Raw genomic sequence first — 22,963 nt, forward strand, 5'->3', positions numbered from 1 at the left:
ACCTTAATGCAAATGGACTATTACTAACACAATAGTGCTTCTACTGTCTGATGTCTAATCATCATTTCTTAGTTGTGTCCTTGGATTGTGAAGATTTTCTCTGCGAGGGTGCTGGTCTTGGCAGATGTCTTAGTCCAGTATTGCATCACTACTTCTACTGAAGGAACAATGTAGTCTGTTGCAAGTATATTATAGTTGCTAGAGGGATGACAGTCTTTGAGATCAGCTTCATTTAACAGTGGAAAGGCTGTTTGATATGGAGTTAATGTAAAAGAACAGGTTAAACTACTAGTTGTTGTGATTGTATCCTATGTTAGCATTCTGTTGTTTGCAAAGTAGTTTTGTTACCCATGTTTTATTCCTTCTCTTCTCCTTGAGCTGTTATCATGGCTTTTGTGGTAGCTGACCATTTGATGAATAGTATTTGGCATCCTTTCAATTTGGTGACTAATATATATATTTTTTTGTCCTCTGAGTTTTTATTGAACTACAGTCTAACATGCTGATACGTGTGATTTTTGTCATGTGACTAGGATAAATATCTAGCTTTAAAATGTCTTAATCTATTTTTTTTTTTTTTTTTTTTTTGAGACAGATGAAACATCGATCCAGATTCTTTGATTCTTTACACATTCTATTTTCTAGGAGCAAAATACTTTTAGAGCGCCTCCAAGATTTGAATTTGTGTTAGAAAGCAAAAATGGCAACAACCCATTTATGCTGTTAGTTAGAAATACAATGAAAAAACAAATGTGACTTAATAAATATCTGCAACTCCAGTATCTGAAATCTTTGTCGTCTTAGCCCCTACAGTATCCTCTAATAGTCCTGTTCAGATTCATCTTTTGTCTGTGTTTTCCTATCTTGGGCCTGATCACTGGTCTATTAGCTCCCAGTATGGAGACTAACCCTGGTCATGGGTATTTGTCCATACCTTTTATAAGTCTGTATTATTAAGCCAAAGCGATGGTCTCTCATGCTCAAATGAACACAGCAGCTGTAAACTGAAGAATGCATGTTTCCCAGCAAGAAAATCAAAGGAAGTCTCTGTAACTTCAAGTGGTTAAATGCTGGGACATGTTTAACTGTGACAGCTGTATCATGATTTGTGTTATAACACCTGTGAATTTTTTGGTCCCTGGTTTACTTCACAGTTTTATAGGAGTAAATATATGTATACATAAAAGATTCTGGACTTGTTCCGATACCTCTTTCATGAGATCATAAGGTTAGGTTTTGTGGTCACATGACAGTATTTACTTTCTGTGGCTTCCACTATGTTCAAAGAGCATCATCTCTAGTGTCCATGAGAATGATTCAGGATGTTTTTTCATTTATAGCCCATCTCCTGTGTAACACTATAATTATTTATGGTTATGGAACATATGCTAAATGGAGAACAGTGTCTTTCTTGATTGCTGTTTGAATTCTGGGGTTGGATGAAGAAACTTTTTGAGGCAATAACTGAAGTAACTCTCATTTTTCTTTTATTTCATTTAATACTCTTGTGTTGTAATATTACAATTGCTTTCCATTGTTGTTTATAGGTCAATAATGACAGACTTGTACTACCTCAGTCAAACAGATGGAGCAGGAGATTGGCGAGAAAAAGAGGCCAAAGATCTAACAGATCTGGTGCAGAGGAGAATAACTTACTTACAGGTAAAAAGAGAATGCTTTTTAAATGAAGGGAAACATTAAGAATTCTTTTGATAGAGCACTTAGCTATATCTTTGTAATGAAATAATTGTGCTATAGTTTGAAGTGAATGCTTATATATTAATGGAATTCATACAACAGAAATAAGAAAACTTATGTCAAAAACAATTTTGTGTGTGCAGAAGAGCAGTATTTCAAGCAAGAGAGTTTAATAAGAAATTGCTGGTTACAGTTCTAATTGTAACTGGGCAGAAGTGTATCAGATCTATGAGAAGCAATAGACTTCTAAATGGAACATTCAAATATGTGTCATCTATCTCTCTCAGATTTTTATCCTTGTTTCTGTGCCTTAAAAAACCAAAAAACCTTAAGGTGCAAACTCCTATCCTGCATGCCTATTCTCAATGCTGGGCATAAGGTTTCTGAGTCGTTATGAAGGTTAAAATGCCTATTCTGTAGGGATTGATGATCCCAAACTGAAATGTCTAAGACTGTATTTTGAATGCAAATTAATGTGTTTTGTAGTAATTATGTTTAAAAATACCTGTGTGGATTTCAGGATTTTGAAGAGTGTAGTGCTTAGTATGGAATGTAAAACAGCCCATGGTCTGAAACTGCAGATATGCACCTCCACTAATTATATGACTGTACATAAAAATAATAAATAAAAAAAAAGCAACAGTCTCCCTAATTCCAGAAACCAGAAACTTGATGTGGAGCATCCTAGTAAAATTTTTTCTTGCTGAATAATCATAGTACCGTATGGCATTCTTGCCTGGACATGTTTAACTGTGACAGCTATATAATTTTGGGACATCTCCTTGGGAAGTCATTTAGATGAATGATTGTGAATAGTGATGACTGCAGCTTCATTTGGATGATATTATCATAAATTTGATTTAATGAGGCTACATTTAGTTTGTTCCTTGTAGTCTGAGCAATACTTAAAAAAAACTAGGAGCTTATATTTAACCAAAAGACAGTCTTTTCAGAGATGTTCATCATCAAGCCATTGAAAAGAACATGTAAAAGAAGTCTGTTCTTTAAGTTATTACACAAGGGCTTCAATAGTACTGTATATAGTATAATAATGTGTTCTATGTGTGATAAAGCAAGCAAACAATTAGAGAAGTAGTATTTCATTTTTTTTCACTCTTTTTAAAACGTACCTATTTCAGGAAGTTTGTGATTTTTACAGTGCCATCTCCCACTAGCAGAATATTTTTTGCTTTCAATTTGAAAAATTCGAAAATGACATTTTGTTTAACTTTGGAGATTGAAAATGTATGTTAGGTGAAAAACATTACTATAGTAATTGTATCATCAATGAATATGCAGATGCTATAATTATGAAATAAACAAGAGAGTTTGGCTAAGCTGGTTATTATACCAAAAAGAGAATAAATAGAGAAAATTTCTGTTGTGTCCCTCATTCTCCCCCCTATACTGTGAGGGGAAGACAGTATGTAAAGGAACTGTTAAAAGTACCACCATACAGAGAGGGAAATAGAAGATTGTGTTATGTCTGTGATAACTAAGATGATGTGGACCTTTTCTTGATGTCATTCACTCAAAGCTGATATTTTCACTAAATTTTGAGTGAGGCTCTCTCCTCTAGAAGACTGTAACATCAAGGAATAAAGAATTTAGTGAAAATGTACATGCAGAAATCCACTTGTTTGTCAATGAGCATTGTATTGTTTATGAGGTTGCCTGCAGCAGAGTGCTTGACTATTCTGCTTTTAACTGTCTTGATTCAATGGACGATAGTACGTTTCCCTAAGCTTTGAACAGTACAAATAACAGTTGTTTTTCTTACAATAGAAGGTTAAATATCAGTGTTTACTTTTTCTAATTTGTGATATGTTTTGGTGACTAACTGCCCACTTAAAAACAGTGGAAGATTATGAGGCATTGAAGCATCACTTTTGACATTTTTTCTGTTTCATCCTGCTGACTCTGTGAATATGCTATAAAAAAAACGGTGGGTTCTTTGAGTGCTGAGAGAAGTGAAAGATGGGAGCCAGGAAATAGTCCTAAGACTATTTTTACTTAAACAATGACAGGGAATGTTCCCAGGCACTGGAACATAGTATTCTGTATTCTTATTAAATTATTAGAACAGTTCCTGGCATGCTTTTGACTCCTATTAAGTAGTTTTCTCCCAAACAGTTCTTTGGCTGTGATTGAGAGTTAGCACCATGCAATTTTATTTATCTATTGTGCGTCTACCCTGTTTTAAGAGGTTTAGAGAGTTTAATAACAAGAGCAATCTACTTTGCACCAGTCAGACTATTAGGTACGTTTGGATTCATAGTATAGATGTAGTCTATGCATTTCAAATTATCATACTTCTAATAATTTTGATGATGGCCAACATGTTGACTGTGAGCCAGCAGTGTGCCCTCATGGACAGGAAGTCCAATGGAATCCTGGGGCTCATTAAAAAGAGTGTTGCCAGCGGGTTGAGGGAAATTGTTTTTCCTCCTTCTTTACTGCCCTTGTGAGACCATGTCTGGAGTACTGTGTCCATTTGTGAGTTCAAGAATGACAGGGAACTTCCAGGGAGAGTCCAGCGAAGAGCTAAAAAGATGACTGGGGCCTGGAGCATCTCCCTTGTGAGAAAAGGCTAAGAGACCTGGGATTGGTCAGCCTGGAGAAGACTGAGAGGGGATCTGAGGGATGAGTGTCAAGTGAACAGGCTTAGCAAGGGGCCAGGCTTAGCAACAGAGCAAGGGGCAACAGGCACAAGCTCAAACACAGAAAGTTTCATCTGCACGTGAGGAATTTTTTTTTTTTTACTTTAAGAGTGACAGAGCACTGTAACAAGCTGCCCAGGGAGGTTGTGGAGTCTCCTTCTCTGAAGGTATTCAAAACCCACTTGAATGCTTTCCCGTGTAACTACTAGGCAACCTGCTTTAGAAGGAGAGTGGGACTTCACAGTCTTGAGGTCCTTTCCAACCCCTGTGATTCTGTGATTTTAGTTGATTTTTTACTGCTGCTGTTGTATGCCAATAATCTGAAGTGAAAATACAACAAACTCTAGTTTTGGATCTACGTTACAATAGGAAAGCACTATGGTTTTTCATTGTCCTTCATTGATTTACAAATTTAGTGGACTGCTTTTGTTTTACTCATTTTACTCATTCATCAGGAATAGAATCATAGAATCATAGAATCACTAAGGTTGGAAAAGACCTAAAAGATCACCCAGTCCAACCGTTCACCTATTCCCAATAGCTCCCACTAAACCATGTCCCTCAACACAACATCCAGTCTTTCCTTGAACACCCCCAGGGTCGGTGATTCCACCACCTCCCTGGGCAGTCCATTCCAGTGCCTGACCACCCTTTCTGAAAAGTAATACTTCCTCATGTCCAGCCTGAATCTCCCCTGGCGTAGCTTGAAACCATTCCCCGTGGTCCTATCACTAATGACACAAGAGAAGAGGCTGACCCCCAGCTCACTACAACCTCCCTTCAGGAAGTTATAGAGAGCAATAAGGTCTCCCCTGAGCCTCCTCTCTCCAGGCTGAACATTCCCAGCTCCTTCAGCCTCTCCTCATATGGCCTGTGTTCCAGACCCCTCACCAGCTTCGTTGCCCTTCTTTGAACACGTTCCAGGGCCTCAATATCTTTCTTGCAGTGAGGGGCCCATAAGAATAAGAAACAGTGAATGAACTTGTGGTAGAATTAATGTGCTAGAGACCATTAAAGCTATTTAGTCTTTTGATTTACATAGAACATACGAGACTAGAAACACGATCTGTTCTGTTCTCACCATTCTTGCTGGTGATTCCATTTAAAATATTGCAGTTTGTTTAGGGGAGAAGTAAATACCCATTCAGTGGTGTCTGTTTCCCAATATAGGTATAATTTCCATCAAAACTTTTTCCATGTTTTTCTATCTATTTATACAAATACCTTCCAGGAGTTAGGTCTCTCTCTTGCTTTTTTTTCCTTCGTTGCTGTTATTTTAATTATATTTTTTATTATCATTTATTATATACTTATATAATTTATATTTTTCCTCATTTTCTGAGGCAAAAATAGTTGTATTTTAGATCAATTATTGCAGATATGTCTTTAATACCACGAGTATTCTGCAAAACCTGTACTGAAAATTCTGAGATTGAAGTATGCAGAAGCATTTCATGCTGTTAAGTCATAATCCAATTACACTACCTCTTATGTGATAATAAAACTATAGATTACAGACACCTGCACTGAATTTACAGTTATGTACAAGAGAGAAGGCAATCATTAGCACATACAGACACAAATACAGTTGAAAATACCGTTGAGTAATAAGATTTTGGATTTATAATTCTGTGAAAATATGATTTGTGTTCAGCAATATCTGCATTGTGAATATTCTGTGCAGTGCCAGTCTTGTTGTGTCAGGAGAGATGTGATAGCACTAGAAAACCTGAAGAGGATGATCAAATATGTGGAATGGATAGTTCCAAGAAATAAGGCTAAATAGATTTCAGTCTAAGAGAACTGAGAAGGACATGTGGTGTATAAGCATCTACAAAATATTACCATGGAGAAAGCAAGTGGGGTACAGCAGTCTAGTCTCTTTTTAAGAAGACATGCTAAAATTAAAGGAGTTGTACTGTGCTGCTCTTGCCAAGCTAAGGTTGAATTTAACAAGGCTTAAGTATTTGAGGCGGTCAATCCTGATAGTGTGGAATTCACTTCAGTTTCATTAATCTTCTTGTAAAGATTTGTAGTGCCAGACTTTCTCTGGTGAATCACAGATACTAGAGATAACTTTAAATAACTTTATTTGAAGGTTTTTGGTTCCTGTTTAGCATATCTTAGATAAAATTCTGTGAAAATAATTTTTAAATGAATTCAGGAGAGCTATTTTTAGTAAGAGAAAGTAACAGCCTAAGTCAGTAATTTAAAAGAAGCTGCTCAAGGTTATTCCTTCAAACAAGCAAATCAATTAATGTTAATTAAATCCAAGACTAAACACTATTATTTCTGTGAGTACTGAAGCAGTTTTGAGGGCTGCAATGTAATACGTTATTTCCCAGCTGCAGGAAAGATGTCAGCCATACTTCTGTAACTCTGCTAATGGCCTGTTCTTCATTACAAAGGTTGTTAAGTAATAAGAAAAAAATACGGTGATAGATTTCTTGTAGAGGAAACCTGGATCTATCACTTTCCTTGTAACCCAGATATACAAGGGCATTTGGATTTCCTGTACAACTTCTCTGGGAAAGAAGGAGCTGGAATCTCCCAGCACTTACAAGGTGCAAGATAGCAGCACATTCCCTTTATTTGCGTGGTAGTTCAACTGTATCCATTTAGCGGGCCACCCAAGATGCTTCTCCCTTAAAATGAGAAAAGTGAAATCCTAAAGTAAGATGGTGATGTTTGTGTTTCAGATCTGAATTGTTTCCTTCGTAGTTGAATTCCCAAGTTTTTTTTTGTTTGTTTTTGTTTTTTTTTGCTAAGTATTTTAGGTCTTGGATTATTCAAATTACCTTTAAGAATGCTGTTCTCCAAAAGGTACTTGTTGAATGTGGGAAAGACCTGATTTGTTGTAAAGCTTGAATTACTGAAAATTTTATTTAAAGATGGAGCGGTGCAAGAAAGTTTCTGTTCGTGTTCCAAATATCAGTATTCTCACAGTTTAACTGAAAACTAAGTTTACATCCTAGAGATTTTATAGGGGAAAAGAAAACATTTTGGAATGTGGAAGTGTATTGAGAGAATGTAAGGGCAAATATATACAGAAATCTGTTTTACAGAAAGGAAAACTTACGTAGATTTTGCTTCCATCTCATTCAAATACCTAAAAATATTTAGTAATTGATATATCTAAATATACTTAGCATTCACATCCCATGCACATTTGGAAGTATAGTATATTATTTTACTGATAGTGTGTACTATCTTCTATCAATCTGTTCAGCTGTCTGTTTTGTAATCTGTAATTTTGTAATATGGTGTTTAGTAAATTAGTGTGGGAAGCAGTCCATTAATAAATGTTTTATTCTGTAGCCTGGAGAATTGAGAATTTTCTTTTCTTTTTTTTTCAATGTTACGTGTAGACATTGAAAGAGAAATAAAAACTTAGAAGAATGCCAAAAGAATTAAAAAAAAAAAAAAAAAAAAAAAAAAAAAGACCATTCCAAGACTGAGAACAGTGTTGCTTATATGTGAATGTTGTGTACAAATATTAGAGAATCATGTTGGTTGTATGTAAACTCTGAATACAAGTATTAGCTTCTTCCAACAGATTTACAAGTGAGAAACTGATTGAAGATATTCTATTGTATATTAAGATAGTGAGAATTGTATATTAAGATAGTGAAGAATGCTCAATACCAGTTCACATTCACTGTGAAAATCTTGCATAAAATTTTCATGGAGCTGAAGCTTGCTCATTCATTTTAATGAGATGTATTATAGCAGGATGACTTGTGTGATTTATGACATTTGTCAGTTTTTCACAAAAAAGCATGTATGTCTTTGTGTATATCTGCTCCTCAACTTTACTTTTTCATCCATATTTACAGAACCCAAAGGACTGCAGCAAAGCTAAGAAACTTGTCTGTAATATTAACAAAGGCTGTGGCTATGGTTGTCAACTTCATCATGTAGTCTACTGCTTCATGATTGCTTATGGCACTCAGCGAACGCTCATTTTAGAGTCTCAGAATTGGCGCTATGCTACTGGTGGTTGGGAGACTGTATTTAGACCTGTAAGCGAGTCCTGTACTGACAGATCTGGTACAACCACTGGACACTGGTCAGGTAACAATTAACTCACTTAACTTCTATTTATTTATTTATTGCAAATTCTATCATGTAGGACTATTCTGGTAACTCTTCCTTTAATGTTATGTGAACCACAGTAACAATGGCTGCAATTGTATGCATAAACGTTTGAATTTTATTTATTCATTCTACTGAAAAATTAACATTCTTATTAAGAGGACTCTACTGCTTTGGCAGAGATTTTTTTTTTTTAATAAAAATTTCAGATTTTAAATATAATCCTTCATCAGTCTGCCAATGTGTTATGAGCCAGATATGAATTCAATTTTTGTGGGAATTGAAATGTAAGTAGAAGCTGTTGCTGATAAACTTTAAAATAATAAAGCATGTTTGAAGTATAAAAATAACGTAAATATGAAGAAAATGTGGTCAGTGGAAATTGACACACATACAAAAAACCATATTGAAATATATTTTAATATAAACTAAACTGACTTGAACCAAACTTCAAGTTGTAAAAATAATAGCAAAGTTAAAGGTCTTGCTATATGTAGATCCATACATTGATCCTTCCTATTCTGGGCTGAACCATTTTGCTAGTTAAAAAAAAAAAAAAGCAATTGCATATTCAGATGGGCATTCATGTTTGAAGGATCAGATAGCTTTATCTCAAAGAAAACAGAGCATTGATTTTAATAAAATTCTTCCAGTCAACATCAGAACAGACTAGAAAACCATCGGCATAATTTTGTAGTTTTCCCTGCATATTTAAAACTTTTTTTTTGTATTTGTCAAATTGAGTAGCTGTAGTGTAAGTGTAGATGACTGGCATTTCCTTCTGAATTTATGCTAAACACTAGAAAGAATTTCTTATGTTAATTTTCAGTACAGGTAACTTTTATGTGAACAACTGTGAGCTTTTAAAACTGGATTTTATAGACTCCCCCTCCAAATGGTGTTAAAATAGTAATCTGTAATGGTTTAAGTAAGTGCAGGAAAACACAGTTGATTTTAAGACTCTAAGACTCTTCATATTAAAAATAGGTAGGTTTAGAGATATGTCTTCATCATGGAAGTTAGAGTAGTAGAATTTCAAGTTTGGTAGTATGTCATATTAATAACAACTACAGGCCACGTAGTAACTGGAAGATAAATAGATATTCTAACAATGGGTAGAGAATGGGTTAACCTATGGACAAAAACAGTTAACAGTGCGAAACAAGTAAGGAAGATGCTGTGCTGCATTTCTGGTTATAGCCTTTTTACTTGTCAGCACTAGTTTAGCGCACGGTGTGATACTCTTACTCCAGAAAGGAATTTTGGCTCAGTAACTCTGCTTAAGGATAGATAACTAGAGACTAGTATCTAGGATAGATAATTAGAGACTGAATATGAGCCAGCAGTGCGCTCTGGCAGCTCGAAAGGCAAATGGGATCCTGGGCTCCATCAGGAGAGGGGTGGCCAGCAGGGACAGGGAGGTGATTGTCCCTCTCTACACGGCTCTTGTGAGGCCCCATCTGGAGTACTGTGTCCAGGTGTGGAGCCCTCAGTACAAGAAAGACATAGAGATTTTGGAAAGGGTCCAGAGGAGGGCAACTAAGATGATCAAGGGGCTGGAGCACCTCCCCTATGAGGACAGGCTGAGGGAGTTGGGCTTGTTCAGCCTGGAGAAGAGAAGGCTGCGGGGTGACCTCATTGCAGCCTATCAATACCTGAAGGGAACCTACACCCAGGAGGGGAGTAAACTCTTCAAAAGGGCTGACAACAGCAGGACTAGGGGAAATGGTTTTAAGTTGAAGGAGGGAAGATTTAGGTTAGATGTTAGGGGGAAGTTCTTTACTAGGAGAGTGGTTAGGCCCTGGAATGGGCTGCCCAGGGAGGTTGTGGATGCCCCGTCCTTGAACGTGTTTAAGGCCAGGTTGGACGGGGTCCTGGGCAACCTGATCTGAATGTGTATGTTTGGTGGCCCTGCTAGGCAGGGGGGTTGGAACTACATGATCCTTGGGGTCCCTTCCAACCCGGGTGATTCTGTGATTCTGTGATTCTGTGATAACTGATAGTGTTGATTGTTAATATTAGTTGGGCCTATAGATTCAGTAAGGGAATGTCAGAACACTGTTCTTTACTCTCTTTCCAGTATATCAAGAAGGAAGTGGTTGGCAGCAGTGAAAGTGGCTTTGGGACATCTGAAAAATGTTAAGGTTTTCAACAAAGAATTGTATAGGCTACATCTGTCAATAAGAGACTGTGACGCTAATGAGATGTTTTCATAGCATACGGTTTTTTCCTCTAGAAATGCAGGTGGTACAGCATGACATCCCCAGACCAGTACTACCCCAGTGCCATAATGGCTATATACAGTTTACTCTTTGGACTAACAATCAAAGCTTTTAGATCCTGAGTTGACAGAAACTGTTCTTTCCCTTGTGTTCGTTCTTTTTTCTTGTTGACAGGCACCTTAGCTATAGATTTTCAATGATGCTTAAGGTTATATATCAGCAAGAATGATCAAATGTACAAGCCTGATGCCTTTATCCTAGAGTCACAAGAAATATTCCATTTCTGACATGCACATGGTTACGCTGTATTTCAAGAGAACTCTGAGCTTATCACTGGGGTTGGAAGTTAACATCAGTGCTGGAAAGAGGAAAAAAAAAAGTTTTTCCCTTCACTGCATCTGTCTTTCTATCCTGTGAAATGTTTGGTGTGTTCCAGCATTTCATTATACTAAATACTATACAAATACTTTATAGTAATAAATACTTTATTGTAATAAGCTTTGAAAACTATTTTTTGGGTTAACAATGTAGGAATCCTTGGATTCCAGTTTTTAACTGTTTCTGTGAATTTTGATGACTGTGGCCATCCTGTGTGTCATTGTCTCTTTTGTGAGACTCAAAACTAAAAGTATCTTAAAAGGATGTTTTTAGCAATAAAATTTTGAACTGCAAAATTGCAGTTTTATGTTATCACTGCAATATGCTGAAAAAAGGGTAGACCTCTTTCTCATTTTTACCTGCTGATTTGTGACATCCTGGTTGCATTCTCCAATAATACATTGAAGAAGGGTTATAAACTAACTGAGGCGGGTTTTTTTTATTTTTTTATTTTTTATTTTTAAGTAGTAAAAATAAAGGAACAATAAACAGAAGAAAAAAACAGATTAAATCAGGTTAAAGACAGGTCACAATAGAGTTGGAAGTTATTTCTGCAGTACACGATGGACGATACAATTTGCATGCTTAAATAATGGTGTGTTCTCCAATAAGACCTGCAAACCATTAGGATGAATCATGAATTGAAACAGGAAACCTGAAGCAAAGTTTCCTGCAGCTTCATTTGAATATTGTCTTTATAGCCTCTAGGTATGGTTTTACGGATGAATTGTTTTAAGGCAGTGCTGCCCAGAGGGGAAGAATGTCAGAGCTGTTCATTCTTAGTGTCATCTTTCAAATATTAATTGAACTATAATTTTTAAAGTATAAGTTCATTAATAATTTTATATGTATAATTCAAGACAGAGGATAAAGATTAGCTATTTAGACACATATAAGGGTAATCTAGTCTTAAGAGAAAGTTCTGTCTAAAACATCTGTATGTTCTCCTTTAGTTGGTATTTAAAAATAACGAATTCTTACATGTAAGTAAGTCACATACATCTGTAGTACTTGGTTGTTTTCCTTGATCTATTTAGTTTGCTCCTTACCTTCATAGCTTAGGTTCTTCAAGACAAGAATTGTCTCTGTCAGTAGAACAGCAAATTCTATTTGCTATTTTCTAAATTAGTCGTTCTAATTGATGTTAGAAAAGCTGGAATTTACTAAAATGTATTCAGGAAGTTGAAGGTGAGTGAAAAATTACATTTAAGATAAAAAGTAAAACTATGTAGTTATTTTTTTAACAGTTTCTTGGGCCTTAAACAATTTCTCTACTTTTGTCTTAAGCAACTGAATTTAAGCATTTTAGATAGCAAGTTATAGTCAAGTAAACCTCACTCCACAATAATGCTCTGGTCTTACTGAAAAGGAAAAACAGGTATAAATATGTGAACAGAAACACTTCTTAGCTTTTATTGATTGACAGCTGCTGAGAATTCAAAGACCTTCAACATTGTTTTAGTAGAATAGATAGTTTCAGTTTATAAATAAATCTAGCCTAAAATTGTGTTTTTCTTGTTGTATTTTATTTTATTTTTTTTAATTCTGTTCTGGTGAAGGTAGAGAATGGGTTTGGCAATGTTTTTAAAATTGAAGCTTTTGTTTAGCTGATATGTTTGAAATGTTACAAGGCAGTGATAAAGCTTATTAATTAGTAAACTATCTGACATGTACTGGTATGTATTTTAATACAGGTGAGGCTAATGATAAGGATGTACAGGTGGTGGAGCTCCCCATTGTTGACAGCTTACATCCACGGCCACCTTATTTACCATTGGCTGTCCCTGAAGACCTGGCTGATAGGCTAATTCGTGTACACGGGGATCCTGCAGTATGGTGGGTCTCACAGTTTGTCAAATACTTGATTCGTCCACAGCCTTGGCTTGAAAAAGAAATAGAGGAAGCCACCAGGAAACTCGGTTTCAAACATCCTGTGATTGGGTGGGTATTTAGTTTTATTTATTTGTCTGTGCATTAATATATGTATACAATGATTCCTGTTCATAAGTTTTTTTTATAATGGTGTTCCAAGAGCGTGAAGTATTTTGAGGGAGTAGGGGGGTACTTTTTGACTAAGTCATCATTATTAGTAAGCTGTGCATAATACAAATTGATCGCAAGTATTCCTTTTCTTCTTGTCCTGCTGTTGTTGGAAATAGATGTAGGTTCAGTAGAAGAATTAAATGTCCTTTGATATCTAGAAATGTAACATTGAATTACATTCATGTAATTGCCTTACAGTTTATATTCCAGACGCTTTTCTATCTGTGTCTTCTTCTAAAGTGATTGTAACCTTTATCATTGAGGGGAAAAGTGTACACTTCACATGCTGCAATCCACTGCTAATTGTCTTGTTGACTGCACTTGATCATGGTGTGTGCCTTTTCTGCTGATGTTTTAATTGTTGCTAGCAGCATCTATGGATTGGAAAGGACTGTATGGGGAGCTGTAGGGAGCAGGAAGGTACCTATGTGCAATGAAGAACAGCTTGTGGAAGGGAGGTTTTTACTGTCTTGTGATGTGACAGTTTTTGCTGCTGCTTCCTTTACTCTATTTTTCTTTCATACTTCATCTTTCTTTTTCTAATATATAGTAGTTCTGTCCAAATATTAGTTCTTTAACTGGCTTTTGACCATTGACCTGATAGGCTACTTCTCAACTGGCAGATCTTAAGACTTGTTAGGTTTCAAGAGTAGGAGGAGGATGTATTTTAACTACCTTTATTCAAACCCTGTCTTATAGTGGTGTCCCAATATACCTATGATGCAAATATTCTTATTTTGCTTATTTGCTTATGTATTAAACAAGCATTATGCTTGATAATTTCTGTCAGTAAGAAATACTCAGTATGTTTTAATTGAACCTCCTTCATTTTTTTTTTTCTTTCAGTTGCTCCCTGCGTTCTTTACAAGATAGGTTGCTCCAAAATTAATGCCTCCTATTTATTTCCATGGAAACTACAACAGATAAAAAGGACGTGTTAACACTATTTGATAGAGCAAATTCTCAGCTATGAAACACTAGTTTTCAACATATTCACCACCGTTAGCTATGCACCAGTGATGAGCAAAAACCCGCATGCTACTTGCATAAAAATCTGAACCAGCAGAGATGACCCACTGCCACTGTTCCCAGTGCTGAAATGCATTGCTCACTACCTCGCTGTGTTTGCGTTCACTGTTTGGTCACCATAAACATTCAGCAAGCATTAATGAGTGTTAGTGGGTGCCATTTTTTTCTATGTGGAGGAATTCAGTAATATGGATTTGCTTCATACGTACTTTCATGTCAGGCACCATTTTGTCAGACTGCCCTTCTGCTGCCATCTGTTTCACATCAACAACATGTAATGAAATATTGGTGGGAAGGTTCAGCCTCTACTGCCATACCACCAGCATCTGCCTCTGGCATTGTGGGCCCAACATTAAATTAGGAGGCATTACTTTCAGAGCAGCCTTCCTATATTACATTCAAGAGGAGGCTCACAGTAAACTTTATGTTGTTAAAAAGTCTGATATATGTTTCAGATCTTGCAGTTAATAATTTCTCAAGTCAGCATGTCGTGATGGCTATCAATGACTTCTAATCATTCCTTGTTTAATGAACGGATTCAATCTGCAGCATAGGCATGAAATTTAAAGTTAAGATTTCACTTGTTTAAGTATGTGTTGTGTTTACATTCTGAATTCCTAGTTTCTCTCCTGTTCCAGCGTTCATGTTCGGAGGACAGACAAAGTAGGAACAGAAGCAGCGTTTCATCCCATTGAAGAATATATGGTGCATGTTGAAGAGCGGTTTGAACTTCTTGCTCGTAGAATGCATGTTGATAAAAAGAGAGTATATTTGGCTACAGATGACCCTTCGTTATTGCAGGAGGCCAAATCCAAGTAAGATGAACTATGATTATCTTACAGTTGGTTCCTTCTAATTACTGTTTACAGTTTCTGGCTATTGTGGGCGCAGGTCTTGTTTTATGATCTTTTATGCAGTAAAGAATTTCAACTTCCTGTGCTTTTGATTTTTCTCTTAGAAATTCTTTTCATGGATGTTTTTTTTTTTTTTTTTTTTCCCCAAGTATGCATAGATTTAAAGCTTAATTCTAGGAGAGCTTAGCAATATCTTTGACTATATAAAAGCAACCCAACCAACTCTCTAAAGGAGAAGTAAAATATGAGTAATATAAACACACCAAACTTCTAATAAAACATGCATATTAAAAGAAAGTATTTAGAAATAAAGTTGCCAACTAGTTAATATGCTAAAAAATTTCACCTGTCCAAACACTACCTTTTTGTGAGTAGATGGTCCATGACTTGGACGTGACCCTTGAAGATCACTGAGTCCAACTTGGGATATTCCTCGATTCTATGATTCTAGTTGCCAGAGGAATTTTTAAAAGTTAGTTGAAAAAATTGTGACTTTTTTAAAAAAAAATTATACATATTCACTATGTAAAATATGTTTTTGTTTCTTTTTTTTCGTTCTATCCATGAATAAATGTAAGGTTTGTCTTTTATGTAGATGGGATTCTTGGTCTCTTTACTGCTCTTTGTCTAATAGCTCTCTAGAACATGGCTGTGATAAACTTTTCCTAGCTATATGACATCGCTAACTTGTATAGCAAATGTAACTGTTCAAACCTGTCAGTACACACATGCATTCATTTATTCATAATGCAGCCTCTGAATTTTCTTTGTATATGCAAGGAATAGGAAACTTATTTTCTAACAGGAATTATTTGCAGCCTTGCAAGCCTGTGTATTTCAATTGTGCAATTTCTATTTTACATCTATAAAAACCTGCTGCTTAAAATTGGGGAAGTCAGAAAAAACTAAATGAAATATATACAGTGCCACATATGATGGAAATCTAATCCATCTTATTTTTTGTATATATACAGACAAGAACCATAGCAGCAGCAATTAGGGTAGCGTAACATTTAAAGTGCAGATCTGAACAATGAAAAGACAGGTAATACAAAAGTTAGGTTGTAATATTTAATGAATTACATGGTCGTAAATGACTTTGATTACTGTTTCTAGAATAACACCTTTGATACTTCATTACCAATCTTAGACGTTTTTTTTTCCTGTTTTCAACTTTTGAATCCTTAGCACTGTATGCTTTAAGTCTGTGAGTAAGATACATTAACAATGTAAAGATATCACCCCAATCTGCAGATACTAAACCTCACAGGAGAATTTTGATTTAATGTTAATAGTTTTGCAGCTGGTTTGGCTCAATTCTTTTTTTTTTTTTTTTTTTCCCCCCTATTCCTGGGAACCAAACTAATTACATTTGACCAAAAACAAACAAACAAAGAAAGAAACAAAAAAAACCCCAAACAAATAAAGTTCTAGTAACATTGCTTTCATAGAAGCAACTGTCCCATTGTATTTGAATAACTTACATTGGATTTGATATTGGGTGCAGAAGAAGCTCTGTCTCTACGTGAGAGTGATTGTCCACCAAACAGTATTGGAATTTAAATAATGAAAATCCTGCTAACATACACACAAGTATGTTCTTTATATCAAGAAAAATATTTCAAACTATTCATAGCCATAAAAGCAGTACTGTTCTGGCTTGCAGTTAGATATCTGCACAGTACAAGTATGGTAAGAAAGGCAGTAGAGATAGTAGTCTCAGTTTGTAGCATTTATGAGTGTTTTTGCCTTTTTTGGAGTCACATTTGAAAAACAAAGTATGTTTTCAAATTTAGGATGATGTATAACAAGATGGTTAGAGACTAACTGTAGTGATTATGGAATAAAAGTACTTGAGAATTTCTGGTAAGCAGAGGTTATGACATTTGTCATAGATAGGATTGCTGTAAAATGTTTGTTCTTTAGCTGATCTAATGGTTTTCAATAACAAACTCCTGGATTTTCTAGTGTATGTATTTCTGGTCTACATTATTATTGACAGCATCTTCTTTAAGGTGTACAGTGTTCAAAATACTGCAGCTGAACATGCCTGTGATGTATTAAGGAACCATATTCAACACCTTTCTAGCTTACATACGAATCCGTTTGAGGGATGTATACTGTGTATAGATGATTCTGTCAGTAAGAGGCTGACATCTTATTATTCATTTTTCATTTACCTCATGAATACTTACAATGGGCATTGCCGGAGTTCTGTTTAAAAAGGAAAAAAAGAATACACAAAATCTCGCAATGTACATATCACATTAATTGTGACATACAGATGGGAAAGCAAATAGGAGGCACTTTACCTGTAGAGCTTTAGAAATTCCATTTTCTTTGTTCTTTGTAGTTACTGTGGTAAGAATAACTTTAAATTGAGTATAAAGCATTATATATAGTGAGTGGGAAGAAGAATTAAACCTCACCTGCTGGAGGCAGACTGTGGGCCACATGTGGCTAAGCTTATGAAGATATAAGCTTTGGCCAGTTACTCTGTTTTTCTTTATGCTGTGCTTTCAGCCTGGTTGGAAACAGGATTCAGGACTAGAAGACTCGTTGCTCTGGCTGCCTGTGTCTGCTATTACACTCACATTTTAGGATGTTTAAAGGAATCCTCTTTTTCCAAGCGTGAACGTAGCATTAGGATGGGGAACTGGACGGGGTACAAAAAATACTTCTTTGAAAACTTAAGTATGTGAGTAGATCAGTACGAGGCTGGAATCACTGTGTTCAAGGAATGGGTTGAATTCTGATGGCTAAACGATTTAGAATCAACATTACAAAATGGAAACGGAGTCCAGATTTAAAAGTGACTTGAACACCATTTCCTGAATTAAAGGAGGAAGGGAAATTATCTAACTGTATATGTAAGATAATGAATAGGTAATTTTGGGGTGCAGTGAACCTTAAATTTGAAATAACTTAAAGAAACAGGTGCTGTTTATAAAATCAATTTTCAGTATTTTCAGTACCCCAAGGTGCATAGTAACATTAGTCATACTTCAAATCTTTCTATGAAAGTTTAAGATGTTTTGAAGTCTCTGATGTTTCTGATGATAAAGCAACCTACTGTGAAGCCCTTTTACTTTCAGATTCTGTATTTCAGTCTGTGGTATAAGAGGGATTTTTTTAATGTTGCTGTTAGAAGCACAAAACAATAGATGAGGTTTTTTAAAGCAATATCCAAAACAACACTTTTCTTTTTATCAAGTTACTGGACTGACTGTTTGCTCGTAAAAAAACACAGATTCTTTAGGAAAAGATTTCAGAAAGAAACTTAACATAGATGCATTGATTTACTGTTAGAGCAGGTGATTCTCTTGGGAAGATGAAATTTGGTTAAGTTACTTTAAAAATATGTTCAAATTATTTCTCAAATTATTTCAGCCGAGGAGGAAGTTTTAATAAATCTTTTTGATTGACTCCTGCAATTGATGTCCTGATTTGTTAGTTATGGCTAGTTAACATTAGGTGGTAAAGCCTATTGTTTCCTGTTTAACTTTTGGAAACAGTTTTTCTATAGCTTTAGGTGAAAAATGGAATTAGGCATATTTGTACAACACATTTTCGTAATTATGGCTACCATGTATCAAGAGTTTGTATGTAATGTTGTTGAATATAAAATCGTGTGTTAATTTCAGAAACTTTCCAAGAACTCTGAGTGTAATCCTCCTGATTCTAAGAAATGTTAAGCACCACTTTCTCAGGCTTTGAAAGATCTAGTTACAGGTGTAAGTTATGGCTACTGTAGCATTAGAGCCTGCTCTATATTCTGATTTTCTTTATTAAGCCCATTAAGATTAATTCTTATAAGTGTGGTATAAGCTAATTTACTACCTCATGTAATATGTGCTTTGTAGTTGCAATGAGTTTATAACTTTGAAAACTGTATCTGTATCTAAATTGTTTTGTAATTAGCTTCATAACATGCCAGTTTGTAGTTGGCGTGTTAGTGACACAAGTTGCACTTCAGGTTTGAAATACAATTTTGTAACAGCAGTGTAATTATCTTTGTTGCATCTATCTAGACTTTTTCATATAAAACTTCTTTTTGGTTGGAGACTGACTGAAAATTTGCTTAAACCGTGCTACTTTCAGCCATTCAGTTCCCTTGTAAAGGGTAAAAACTGTTCTGAAAAAGACTATTCTTTTTCAAGGTTCTCAAAAATGTTTTGTTTTTTTTTTTTTCTCAAAGTTGTTGTTACATGTTAGAAACTTTTGATTTCACTTAATATTTTTAAAATTCATATTTCAAATTAAAAAATTTGGACTTAATTACTAATTTCTTTGTGTCAGTACACCTTTCTTCACATATCAAAGTTCTAAATTTCCTTCATTTCCTTTTAAACAGTAAATTGTGAAATCTGTTCTCCACACAATCTTAACTGTGGAAAAACAATTTTCTTTTAAATTCAGATTTATTTATTTAATGTGGCCCTTTAGAGGTGACTACTTCTCTTGCAAGGCATCATAATCAGTATCTAATAAAAAATACCTTAATGAACAGAAACAGTTTAGTAAGGACAGTCCTTTATTCCACTTAGTAGTACAGAAAGCAAAATGTGTGTATATTTTATGTAAAATCAGTAGGATTAACAGAAAACAGCATCCACTTCCTCGTATTTTACAGTGATGTCTTAGGCTTTCTTCTTAAGTTCCTTTTGATCAATTGAGGGCATGCTTGGTGGCAGTAGTAATATTCTAGAGTGCAAAGGAGTGACTCACATTAACTGTCTTATCTTATAGCAGCAAGATGATGCTTCTTAACAACACCAGACGCTACAGTTAACAGTGTATTATATTTTCATAGGTATCCAAATTATGAATTTATCAGTGATAACTCCATATCTTGGTCAGCTGGACTTCATAATCGATACACTGAGAACTCCCTAAGAGGTGTCATTCTGGATATCCACTTCTTGTCGCAGGCAGACTTCCTGGTCTGTACATTTTCATCCCAGGTAAACTGCATTATAAATACAATATAGAATGTATGTACTGATTCTGAATCTTCCTTTTCTTCTTGCTTCTGTTATCTTGGTCTCAGTTCTCTTTCATAAAAATTTCATGGGACTATTGTGATTTTTTTTTTTATATAATATCTGAAAATGTAGATGACTTAGCACTGGTTGATTACTTCTCCCCTATTGAATTTATTGGCTTAATTAAGGCATTTCCATTAAGGAAAAGAAACATTTTCTAGTTTTACATAAAGTTAATATGTAACTTGTACATTTGTTTCTACACAGCTTAGTTAAGGCATACAAGTAAGTAAAAATAATTTTGAACATTTAACACTTCTGAACTTTGCATAAAGTTAATATCTATCTTGTATCTGTCCATCTCTATAATTCAAAGTGCTCAGCGATAGCTTAAACATATTGCTTGACTTAATAGCAGGAGTGACAAGGGAAGGAGAAATTTAATTTCTTATTAGAGACTATTATGTTTCTAGATATCCAGGAACAGGGTAGTAAATGTGAATTCTGGTCACTGCAATCTACAGAGTATTCTTATTGCAGATGATTATGCACTGTGATTTTTTTTTTTCTTGTTGTTTTTGAACTTGAAGCAAGATGGGTGGAGTCTGTAGGAAAACTGAATCATGTAACTGTCACCGTCATCTTCTGTATTACATATGTTATACCATAGTATATATTAATTTCATATTCATCATGAAAAGCAGTTTTTAAAAGCTGCTGGAAGGTTTAAAAAATAAAACAAAAAGCAGAAAATGGTTTTCTCTTGCATGTGGTAATCCATCTAATTCAGGTACAGCAAAATATCATCAAAATCAAACTGAACATATTTAACCTACGTTTGTCAAATATGCTCTCTGTTTAGGAAAGCGTTCAGTTGTAGATGGTAACAGGTTGTGATCTTATGCAAATGTTCTATTATGTGGAAGTAGACACAAAAAGTCAAAGTTAAAAAATTACTTCAAAAAAAAGTTTTCTCTAACTTCAAATGTAAATTGTTTTCTGCACTGTAATGAAAAATAAATAAGCATAATATTAATATATGATCAATAGAGTAATTTATTCACATTGACTACCGAAAGTCATAATTGTGTTATTATGACAAGAAGACAGCAAAACCAGAGAAAAATGTAGAAAAGTCCTTTATCTCTTAGTCGTGCTTATGGTTGCATTTTGCTCACTATTCATCAGACCATGTGAAGAAAACTACTTTTTAAAAAGCATATTTAGAAGGTTATTAATGTTGGCTACTTCAGGACAAGATAGGAATAAATTCCAAAGTAAAAAATCCCTGGTAAGAAAAGTCTGTGAGAAGCCATCCACTTCAAAAAAAAATTAAAAAAAAGCTGTATTCACCTGAACTATTTTCACAAGGTGGTTATCAGCTAAGACCTAGGACTGTGTATGTCAGATGTGGTAAAAATTTCACATTCTAAAGGAAGTGTTATGTGCTTTTTGGTTTAAAAAAAAAAAAAAACAAAACAAAACAAAAAAAAAAAACAAAGGCAGAAACACAAAAACCTCAAAACAAACCAAACCAAAACAAAAACAAAAAATTCGTACTCCTCAATTTTGCTGGACATGTACCAATGCAAATATCTGCAGTGTTTTCTTCTATTGTACTTCTCTAAGATCTATTGCGTTTTTTTTCTGATGTTGAGAAATATTTCACTTTTATGGAATTAAAAGTTCGTTTCTAACATTTGATATACTGTCCTGTCATCAATGAAGTAAACAGTTTGGCAGATGCTATGGCTAGACTGTAAGCAAAACCAGGCTAATGATGACCATCCAGTATGTAATCTGTGTGAAGAGAAAGTAAGGGTGGGAATTTATTTTCAGAGTGATTTTGGACTGTCTATTCTATCTTGGATTTTTTCCATTTTCTTTTCCTTGAGGGGGGAAGAAAAAAAACAAAGTGTTCACTACAGAGGTATTTTTAGAAAATTACTGTATACTTGAATAAGATAAACCTTTTTGGGAAATATCCTATATTCTTACTTGTGCTATGAAAGCTAAATGAATATTGAGTATGTTTGTTGTTTAAAAATTAGGCCTGCCAAGAGAAGGCTAAAATCTACCTTGACTCTGTTTGCTCTGTGTCACATTAATTGAAATGTGTGAAAAAGCCACAGAGCAGTAAAACAAATCATAAAACAACTGCAGAATTAAGGTTGTGCATTAAATAAACAACTGTTTTGTCTCTTCAGTCTTCATTTAGATGAAGTTGTAGCTCTGTCTGCGAGACTTATTTTTCCTGATAATCTCACTTTCTTTCAGGGTTTACTAGTCCTATATTTTGCATTGTAACTGTAAGTATGTAGTTTGCAAAGCAAATAAATCTATGCAGAAAAATAAGAAACAATCATACTTAGTTGAATGTGTAATTCTTTATGTGGATTCTTTGCCTGCTCTTGTTGACAGGTTAGTTTTCTAGGTTCACAGCTATAAAGGAAGTAATTACTGAATGGAAACTTTCAGTGCTTTGTCAGATTTGAAGGATTTACAAGAATGACTCATACTGAAAAGATTTAAAATCTTTCAGAGTTGTGTGTCTTTCCTCATCATTGGGTGCACACATGCAGAGAACAAAACTTCAAAAACCACAAACTGTAACATCTTACTAAAGTAATGGTAATCAAAATCAGAGAAAGATATAGTAATCTAGATTACAAGTCAGAGAAATCACAGTGACCAAATCAGGCATTTGACATGTGAGACTGAATGTGTATCTATGAGGCCCATGCATCCCAAGGTCCTGAAGGCCACTGCCCGATGTAATTGCCAAGCTAATCTCCATCATACCCAAAAAGTCGTATCTGTCACAAGAAGGCCCCAGTGACTGGAAAAATCACACCCATTTTTAAGGAAGGGAGAAAGGAAGATCCAGGACCATCATTACTACAGAGTAGACTTTGAAAATGTAAGTTCTAAAAGTTCATCAAGAAGTAAAATATACTTTAGTCAAAAAAGAAAGCAAATTTGCTTTTATGTTTGATAAG

General features: G+C 34.9%; 1 protein-coding gene across 1 annotated transcript in view; it reads left to right on the plus strand.

Moving 5' to 3' along the window:
* FUT8 (fucosyltransferase 8) overlaps positions 1–22,963 on the plus strand; it is an 83,838-nt gene that overhangs the window by 59,642 nt on the left and 1,233 nt on the right. Inside the window, exons 6-10 of the mRNA XM_048947928.1 lie at positions 1,548–1,662; positions 8,195–8,432; positions 12,748–12,994; positions 14,764–14,940; positions 19,793–19,943. Of these exons, the coding sequence (XP_048803885.1) occupies positions 1,548–1,662; positions 8,195–8,432; positions 12,748–12,994; positions 14,764–14,940; positions 19,793–19,943 (928 nt within the window). The remainder of the gene's footprint in view (positions 1–1,547; positions 1,663–8,194; positions 8,433–12,747; positions 12,995–14,763; positions 14,941–19,792; positions 19,944–22,963) is intronic.

The sequence above is a fragment of the Lagopus muta genome, chromosome 6 (assembly GCF_023343835.1).
Source record: "Lagopus muta isolate bLagMut1 chromosome 6, bLagMut1 primary, whole genome shotgun sequence".
NCBI classification, from domain to species: domain Eukaryota; kingdom Metazoa; phylum Chordata; class Aves; order Galliformes; family Phasianidae; genus Lagopus; species Lagopus muta.